Raw genomic sequence first — 10,485 nt, 5'->3', positions numbered from 1 at the left:
TTGTTATTGCATCACAGTGATTCTCCTCCTTGGTGTGTGTGTGTGATACATGGTTATTTTAACTGTGTTGGCACTGTGTTAAATAAGACTGAGCACTGAAGTAAGATAGTGCCACTGTGCACACTAATTCAAGCACTTTATACTAACTCTGCTGCCAAAGTATTCTTAGAGTAACAATAGACTGCCATAAATGTTATGCATTCTGTTGGTTGCAGAGGCGGCTCGTGTATAGGCACTGCGGATCTTTAGTACCCCCTATTTTCACTCGATATTATCGATAACATTCAAAATAATAAGTCTTGTTTTTTTTTTATTTTTTCTTTATACTTGAACATTATATAATCCTTAAGCTTAATGTCTGTAGCCATCCCCTAGTACATGAAAAAAATATAAAAATCCTTTTACGGAACTGTGCACTTCACAGTTCCAGCGACTCGGTATTTGACTGTTGTTCGCAGATGTCCGAGATAAGACGCTGCACGCTAGGTAGAGAGCACTGTTACTGACGCAGTGCCGACCCTGTTGTGCAAGTGTAAGGTAGTGTTTCTTTTTGACTCAGTGACGTGTGTTGTGCTTAAAAACCATGTACCATATTCTTGACTGTGATAAAGTGTAGAATTAGATGATTATCACTCTTCCAGCTATTTTATTTGCTTGTTTTGTTTTACGCAACATTTAAATAATGACTAAAATTTTTCTGAAGCAGCACCTCCACTAATTTTAGCTATGAGCCGCCACTGGACTGGGTTGTGTAATAGTACTGAACCTTTCACACTGTAATGCTCTGAGAAAAAATAAATCATACTAAAAGCATACTGTATTTTTATATGTAGGAAAACTTTGTGACTCTGTTGAGCGAGGTTCATGAGGCACTGCAAGCAGAAGGTATGATCCTGACAGCTGCCCTGAGTTCTGGGAAGGATACAATAGACGAGGCCTACGACGTGCCTGGCATCGCTGAGCACCTGGACATTGCCAACATTATGACCTACGACTTCCACGGTACTTGGGAGAACTTCGTGCACCACGCTTCGGGCCTCTACCCTTACTCCGAGGACGTCGACAACGCCAGGTTCCTCAACACGGTAAGTTAGGTGGTGTTATAACGAACTTAGCATCACCTGCAATGTGTGACTACCCTTGTGGCAACACTTGTTCTTGTACTCGTGTGTGTATGTATACTCGTGCGTGCGTGTACTCATTTATTTGTGTACTTACCTATTTGTACTCACCTATTTGTGGTTGCAGGAGTCGATTCATAGCTCCTGGCCACGCCTCTTCACTGATTGCTACTAGGTCCTCTCTCTCCCTGCTCCATGAGCTTTATCATACCTCGCCTTAAAACTATGTATGGTTCCCGCCTCCACTACGTCACTTTCTAGGCTATTCCACGGCCTGACTACTCTATGACTGAAGAAATACTTCCTAACATCCCTTTGATTCATCTGAGTCTTCAACTTCCAATTGTGACCTCTTGTTTCTGTGTCCCATCTCTGGAACATCCCGTCTTTGTCCACCTTGTCTATTCCGCAAAGTATTTTATATGTCGTTATCATGTCTCCCCTGACCCTCCTGTCCTCCAGTGTCGTCAGGCCGATTTCCCTCAACCTTTCTTCGTAGGACAATCCCCTGAGCGTGTGTGTGTGTGTGTGTGACCCAACAATTAATATTTGCACCAACAACTCATTACAGTTGTGACCGGGTGTGGACGTACGAATTGCTCATTACTCTATAATTTGTTCATGATTGTAGCCATGTATAAACGTAAGTAAGTAACTTTACTTACAGGATTCATTACCTTTGTAACTTGTGAGTTCATTACCTTTGTACCTAGTTCAGCTATCAAAACTTTGGGGGCCCAGTCCCTGGACCCATTATGTACCTCTGTAATCTGTAAATACCTTTGTAACTTGTCATGATTGTGACCAGATCTACCTGGAGTTCATTACCTTTGTAACTTGTTCAGCTATCAAAACTTTGGGGCCCAGTCACTGGACCCATTATGTACCTCTGTAATCTTTTGACAACCGCCCACAGAATGGGTATGGGGTGCATAATTAACATATTAAACTAAAAATAAATGAGAACAAGTAAATTGTTCCTCGTGATGTATGTCAGTATACGATAATCTATCAAATGCAACTTTATACAACTTTCATTCACACTTTTGTTGTAAATATTTTTTTTTAAAAGATTCGCCGGTATTCTTCCGGCCCGGGCCTTTTCCAAGTGTTGGCCCGGCCTTGGCTCCCTCTCTAGGGAGTGTCTGAGACCTAAGTCTCCCATGGGAGGAGGCACAAGTACCTCCTCATCGTTGGGACCAACTGTCCTCAGGCCTAGCCACATTCCCCGCCCTCACGGGGTCTGCCATCCCCGCCCCAAGGGGGCTAATGGGAATGGCAGGGTTGTGAGCTGCAAGCTCGGGCTCAGGCACCTACCCTACCTTAAAAGGGCTGGGCATGGTGCCGATAACAAAAAAAGGCACAATACCGTGACTGGAACGATACACAAATAACCCACACATAAAAGAGAGAAGCTTACGACGACGTTTCGGTCCGACTTGGACCATTTACAAAGTCAATGTGCGGGTTATTTGTGTATGGTGCCGATGTTGTAAATATTATTTATTATTGTATATATATATATATATATATATATATATATATATATATATATATATATATATATATATATATATATATATATATATATATAGATATATCGATTTTAAGATAGAAAAAAAAATATCATAGTGTTAAAGTAAGCTTTAGATTGTTGTTGCAATAATTCTAGAATTAGCTGTTGTATTTATTTAATTTATATTTTAGTAATTTTTTCGCTGAATTTAATTAATGTTTTAGTTTAATTTTTGGTAAATCTTTGTTATAAGTTATGATAAATATTACTTTTTTTGCTAGCTATAACTGGCAAATATACCGACTGGCTTTACCTGCTGGTACTGACTACGATATACATTAGCTATGCTTGCCTCTATTTGCTAGCATGTAGCCATGGTTGATATATCTCAGCATTCTTAGTATATAATTGTAACTATCTAGCAATTCACTAACTTTAACTTAACGACAGGACTTCGCCATCAACTACTGGGCAGAGAAAGGGATGCCGAGAGACAAGATGGCACTGGGTGTTCCTCTCTACGGCACTTGCTGGACTCTGGACGACCCCACCCAGACAGACTACTACTCACCAGCCAGTAATCCTGGTGAACCAGGTCCATGGACCCAGGCCAGCGGCATGTTGGCTTATTACGAGGTGGAAAAAAGTAAACTTTATTCCTGAAATAAATATATGAAATTGAACTCTGGAAGGAGATTTACATGTGGATAATTTCATTTACTCAAAGCGACTATACTAGTTACGATTTAGTTCTAGTCATAATTATCTACTAACTCACAAATTGGAAATTAAAACCAGACTACGTTTTGACCAATCTCAGTAATTGTCTAGTTTCATCCCTGTGTGATGCAAAAACAAACTCTTGTCAAACAACCAAGTCTGAGCCGTCAACTATTATCCCACAGATCTGTTACGGCCAGCAGACAGAGCCAGACGCGTGGGTGATCCAGACAGCAGAGAATTTGACTGAGCCATACACTTACCGGGACGATCTCTGGTGCTCCTACGAGAACTACACCTCTGCGGCTAACAAGGTAACAAGGATCACTGCCACCCAGGTGGTAGTGATTGTTGCTGAGCAAACACAATGAGGGCAAATTCCTGGGCCTGTACCATGAAAGCAACCTGTAATTCAACACCCATATCCAACAAATAGCAAACAAAGTATCCAAAGCAGTTGGGATCCTCTCCAAGATACGTTAGTATGTACCACAACCAGCCCTACTCACAGCCCTACTCACCTATGCTATTTGTGCCTGGAGATCAACAGCAGCAACCCACTTAAAGCCAATAATAACCCAACAGAAAGCCGCAGTAAGAATTATCACGCAATCTAATGTAAGACAACACACGCCCCAACTCTTCAGAGACCTAAACCTACTCAACGTACAGAATATCCACACCTACTATTGTGCAACCTGCATTTACAGAACCATAAATTCTAATAATAATCCTGGACTAAAACACTTTCTTGACAGTTGCAACAGGACCCATAGACACAATACCAGACACAAAAATCTCTGTGACATTTCCTGTGTCCGGCTAAACCTCTACAAAAATTCGATGTGCATAAAAGGGCCTAAAATCTGGAACTTCCTGCCCGAAAACTCTAGAACCGCAGACTCAACCACCATTTTCAAAACTACCGTTGAAAAATATCTCATCTCCCTAACACACCACATCATCGGCTAACCAAATGAAAACCACCTATTTCTCTTTCTTGTGTCATGAGCACATCCAAAACAATATAGTCTTACTCTCGATATCTGTAATTCTCCCCTAATTTACACTTACACCCAACCAAATGAGTGTAAACACAAAATTCCTAATATAGCTATTGCCTATTAAATCTTAAGTTAGTCCTAAGTTAGCTTAAGATACTCTTCCGGTACATGGACTTTAATAGAAACAATGTATCATGCCAAGACAAATCCAATCCCATTACTAAATCTACCATTTCTAATATTATTATATGATTTGTGCTACCTAACTATTTTAAATCTATGTATGTACCTAATTATATATGTATCTAATTACGTATGTATCTCATAATATGTTCAAATGTACTGCTCCATAACCTATATCAGTACAGAGTAAGAATTAATGTTAGTCTGCCCGAAATGCCGAGGTATGCTAGTGGCCTTTTTGTAATTAATGTCTTATAACATGTAAACTGCACAATGTAAGCTTTACAAGGAAATAAACTTCTGAATTTGAATTGTGGATGTGGGCACTTTATACATTATAAGGACATCTTATTAAGTGTCTTGCTCTCTGGTAGAAATTCAGATTTTTTTTTTTTGTATCACGAGAACTTGTGATAGCAAGTAAAAGTTTATTGAGGATTTTTCTCAACACAATCTGGAATTAACCTTCCACTCACACACTGGGGAGAACTCTTGATACAAAACAAATTGTAACTTTCTGATGTTGATTATCTTGGAGACTTATGGGACTTCAGGAAAGCTGGGGTCACAATGTCCCTCCGTCTCAACTCTCTAACTCCGGGACCCTGGATTAGGAACACATGATTCCTGTATATTTTTTGATAAAAATTTACGCCAATAAATTGGTTATTAATTGGACTATATAATTATAAAGAATTTAATTGGACTGGACACTTTAAGTATTTTGTTTGATCTACATTTTTCTCTTATTAAATATATTATTTCAGTGAGTGAGCATTTTACCAAACTGTAGGTAACCTAATACTGGCCAATACCAGCTACGTTACCTGTTATGTGGAGGTTAATACCCACTGGGAGGTGTACAGTGATTGTTGGATGATACATGCGGTAGACAATATGGCTTCTAATTCAGCTACTGTTTCCTGTTTTCCATTAATAGAATCCTTATTCTGTCGTTTTATTACAAATCTGGACCCTTCCTCTTCACTTATCTTGTAACGTTTAATGGTCCGCTAATATTACTAACGGACATTGTAATTTTGAATAACATTCACCAAATCGTTAATCATATTTCTTCCCGTACCGCCATATTTGTTTCTTCTCTTCGTTCTATCTTGTACACATACATTTATTTAATTAAATTTAGTGATATTTTCAGGTGTGTAATACATTTTCATTGTCAGAACATTAACTTTTCCAGCAATTACATTTTACGTAATTAACTGATTACATTAAATTAGGAAATTATAAGGGATATATTAGTTCCCCTATGACTTATCACCTTTCAAAAGTCACACCAACACTACACCTATCCTACAATATTATGCAAACATCACTGTCTTTATCAATTATTACATAAAAATCTCAGGAAAATTATCAAAATGCTCCAGATAGTAAGTAAATCTTACAAACTTACGACAGTAAGTAAATCTTACAAACTTACTACAGTAAGTAAATCTTACAAACTTACGATAGTAAGCAAATCTTGGAAACTACTTACATTCAATCTTATCTTTAATTTCTTCTGTCTTAATTGGTCTTATTTCTGCAATATTTGCTTTACATTTTATGAAGCCTAGTTTGAGACCGGACAGCGGGGAAAGCCCATGAACTACTAACTGATAACACTTCTCCGCGCACTGTTAATGTCATTTACAATAACACAAGTGTTCGTCGTGTTAACGTTGGAAACCTCTGCGTTGCAGGCTAACTATGCAAGGGTGCACGGTCTGGCCGGCCTGATGGTGTGGAGCATCGACATGGACGACTTCCATGGCTACTGCCACGACGAAACCTTCGACCTCATCAGGATCATGAAGCTGGTGTTCAATAGGTGTTAAGTTCATGACGCATCGACCTTATCAGGATTATGGTGGTGTTCAATAGGTGCTAAGTTCATGACGCATCGACCTTATCAGGATCATGATGGTGTTCAATAGGTGCTAAGTTCATGACGCATCGACCTCATCAGGATCATGGTGGTGGTATTCACAAGGTGCTCAGAATACTAGACTTTCGACGTCATTAGTATCATGTTGGAGGCATTAACAGAGGCCTATAAGTTCGTTAAAATCAGATTGCTCAAATTGTAATGACACCATTAATTCTTACCTGATTATATTTCCTTGTTCCCTAACAATTTGTGGAATATTCTGAATACTATGCATAGCCCATTTTTATCAGGGGTTTCTAACTCAATAAATATGCAACTAATCCTGAAGTTATTTCATTCTCTACCTAACGTTTAATGTTTACAAAATATAAACTCCAGGTTGCAAGCCCTGCCATGGGTGCTACCATGCTGGCACTGCTCTGACCATACACCATCAGTTTCCATAATCTTCGTATACACAGCTCATTATCATGGGCACATAGTTATGGCTTCATTTGAAGAAATACAAAGTTAATTTTAATAAAAGAATAACAAATTTGTATAGTCTTTAACGGGGATTAGAAGTCATGCCTTTCATTTCGCGTCTTTATCTAATTCAATTCAATTCAAGTTTATTCTCTATAAGGGTTACAATGTGGGTTTTACAGGTTTTGGGTATTTTGTGGTTTACATGTTATAAAATACTAATTACAGAGGGGGCCACTAGGACACCTAGCATGGCTAGGCATTTCGAGCAGACTTAGATTAATTCTTAACATTAAATCCTTACAGATTATGGTATTAAGGCTAAGTGACTACATCATAATTTGTGAGTTTACCAATGTGAATGCTTTTGTTTCGGCACAATACAAGGTGTCTATATTTGAGTATCATAGGCAAACTTATGACTAGTTAGGATTTATTATTTTAAGATTAAGATTAGTATTTCTGGGTTTATAGTCAGTGTGTGAGTGAGTAATTTTGAACCACCAAGTGGTTATCATGTAGTTAGTTGTCGGGGTGGATCAGGGAGATAAGATGTTTTCTAACTGTAGTTTTGAAAGTGATGAATGTGTTTGCAGTTCTAGAGTTTTCAGGTAGGGTGTTCCAGATTTTAGGTCCTTTGAAATACATTGAATTTTTGTAAAGGTTTAGTCGAACACGGGGAATGTCATAGAGATGTTTGTGTCTGGTGTTATGCCTGTGGATCCTGTCACAACTATCAAGAAAGCGTTTTAGGTCAAGGTTAATATTGGAATTTAAGGTCATGTAGATATAGACTGCACAGTAGTAAGTGTGGATGTTCTGAACAGGGAGTAAGTTTAGATCTATGAAGAGTGGGGGGGGGGGTGTTGCCAGGGATGGGATTTAGTGATTATTCTTACTGCGGCTTTTTGTTGGGTTATTATTGGCTTTAGGTGAGTTGCTGCAGTTGAACCCCAAGCACAGATAGCATAAGTGAGGTATGGATATATAAGTGAATGGTATAGTGTGAGAAGGGCAGTTTGCGGCACATAATATCGTATCTTGGAGAGGATCCCCACAGTTTTGGATACTTTTTTTGTTATGCGTTGGATATGGGTGCTAAAATTTAGGTTGTTGTCGAGGTATAGGCCAAGGAATTTGCCCTCATTATGTCTGGCAACAAGAGTGTTGCCAATCTTAATGTTAAGTTGCGCAACACCTGCTCTGCTACCAAACATAATATAGTAGGTTTTGCCAGTGTTAAGTGTAAGTTTATTGGCTGTCATCCAAGTCGACATTTTGAGCAGCTCCTCGTTAACAATGGTGTTGAGGGTGGCGAGTTCAGGGTGGGAGATGACATAAGTCGTGTCGTCAGCAAAGAGAATGGGTTTCAGGTGTTGAGATATGTTTGGAAGATCATTGATGTAAATGAGGAAGAGCAGGGGTCCAAGGACACTTCCCTGCGGAACTCCAGTATCAAGTGGCCGTATTGACGAGGCTGTGTCTTTAATGGTGACATACTGATACCTATTAGAAAGGTAGGATTTAAAATATGCAAGTGCATGGCCTCTTATACCATAGTGGTCAAGTTTGTGGAGTAGGATGCTGTGGTCTACTGTGTCAAACGCTTTTCTTAGGTCAATACAAATTCCTAGCGGATATTCCTTATTTTCCAATGCTGTGTAAAGCAGGTCTAGCATTTTTATAATTGCATCATTAGTGCTTTTATTTTTCCTGAATACAAATTGGCAGGGGTTGAGTATGTTTTGTGACGTTATAAATGAATATAGTCTCCTGTGCACGAGTTTCTCGAAGATTTTGGATAGCAATGGTAAGTTTGATATTGGCCTATAGTTGTTTACGTCTGTAGGGTCACCACCTTTATGTATTGGTATAACCCTTGCTGTCTTGAGCAGTGTCGGGAACGTGCTAGTTTCTAGTGACTTGTTAAAAAGTAATGTAATAGCATGTGAAAGGACATGGGCCACTCGCTTGTACAATAATGGTGGGACGTGAGACAAATTCTCAGAGTTATTTTTAAGTGACTATGATACAAGATAGTTAGATAAGATAAGATAAGAATTTTTAACCCCGGAGGGTTAGCCACCCAGGATAACCCAAGAAAGTCAGTGCGTCATCGAGGACTGTCTAACTTATTTCCATTGGGGTCCTTAATCTTGTCCCCCAGGATGCGACCCACACCAGAGGTACCTATTTTGCTAGGTGAACAGGACAACAGGTGTAAGGAAACGTGTCGGAATGTTTCCACCCGCCGGGAATCGAACCCGGGCCCTCCGTGTGTGAAGCGGGAGCTTTAGCCACCAGGCCACCGGGGCACCGGGGCACCGTTGGTTAGAGTAATAGATTGCAGTACCACCCCCAACTTGGTATGGTCTGCAGTTGTGGATTGCTGTGTATCCTGGTAGTGGGTAGATATCAATTGTGTCCTGCTTAAGCCAGGTCTCAGTAAGAATAATGCAGGAGAAGGGTGTCTTTAGTGACTCAAGGAGTGCCAGGAGATCATCATAGTGTTTGCTTAAGGACCTGATGTTGTAGTTAAGAACTTATAGACTTTGAGCAGTGTTCAGGATAGTGCTGGCTTGTGATGCTGTGTAATAAAGGCAGTTACTTTCCAATAAGTTTTGATTGTGTGTTAGATTATGGAGGTTTAGGTCAGGGTCAACGTGATCATTCATCTTTTAGGTTTAAATAGTGGTTGTTTATATCCTGTATTATGTGGTGAGTTCTAATACTGATTTCTGTAGTGGTGGAAGGTTTGGACAAGTATACCGCTAAAGCACTTTGGTCATATAGAGTGTAGTCACTAATAAACATAATGAAATTGATATTGTCTGTGTGTTGTGCTAGAATAAGCTAAAGTACTACTAGGTATAAACTAATACTATAAAAAAACAAATTACAAGTGGTACCAGACTCACTCTTGTAATTGCACTAAGGTCTAATAAAATGAATTTATTGTTGTCTATTTATTGAGATAGAATGAGCTAAAGTACAACTAGGTATAGTTAGTTTAGGTGTTGTCTAAGTATTAAGTATTGAGCTAGAATGAGCTAAAGTACAACTAGGTATAGTTAGTTTAGGTATTGTCTAAGTATTGAGTTAGAATGAGCTAAAGTACAACTAGGTATAAACTTATAATTTAAAAATACAAATTAAAATGGTACTTGCAATTGCACTAGGGTCTGATATAGGTTGTTAACAAGATCAAGCATACTATATATTATCTTTGATTATGCTCACAGATGGAAATGCTTTCATTTTTTTTAGTTAATAATTTATTTTTCACTGTATTATTCAAACTGAAAATTACATTATTTTCAAAATTATTTCTTTGATTTTTCAGCATTTTAAGATTTCTTAGCCTCGAAGACTGAAACTCTGGCTTAAGCCCCTAGATTCACTTCTGTCGTTATAACTGATGATACTAGACAAAACATTGCTACTATGCATAAAGTATGATTTAAGACTAATTCGAGTATGCATAATTAATCCTACACAAGGAATTTCAGTTCCAGAAAAAAATGAAAATTCATTTCTTTATATATAATGAGTATTTCTGACGAATTAGCTACAAGTGAACAA

General features: G+C 38.6%; 1 protein-coding gene across 1 annotated transcript in view; it reads left to right on the top strand.

The window, feature by feature from the left end:
- LOC128686447 (chitotriosidase-1) overlaps positions 1–6,759 on the top strand; it is a 24,732-nt gene extending 17,973 nt beyond the window's left edge. The window contains exons 5-8 of the mRNA XM_053773374.2: positions 834–1,085; positions 3,088–3,273; positions 3,543–3,671; positions 6,251–6,759. Of these exons, the coding sequence (XP_053629349.1) occupies positions 834–1,085; positions 3,088–3,273; positions 3,543–3,671; positions 6,251–6,385 (702 nt within the window). The 3' untranslated portion in view covers positions 6,386–6,759. The remainder of the gene's footprint in view (positions 1–833; positions 1,086–3,087; positions 3,274–3,542; positions 3,672–6,250) is intronic.
- The last annotated feature ends 3,726 nt before the right edge of the window (positions 6,760–10,485 follow it).

Source organism: Cherax quadricarinatus, chromosome 17 (assembly GCF_038502225.1).
Source record: "Cherax quadricarinatus isolate ZL_2023a chromosome 17, ASM3850222v1, whole genome shotgun sequence".
Lineage (NCBI taxonomy): Eukaryota > Metazoa > Arthropoda > Malacostraca > Decapoda > Parastacidae > Cherax > Cherax quadricarinatus.
This window is presented reverse-complemented; position numbering and strand designations above follow the sequence as displayed.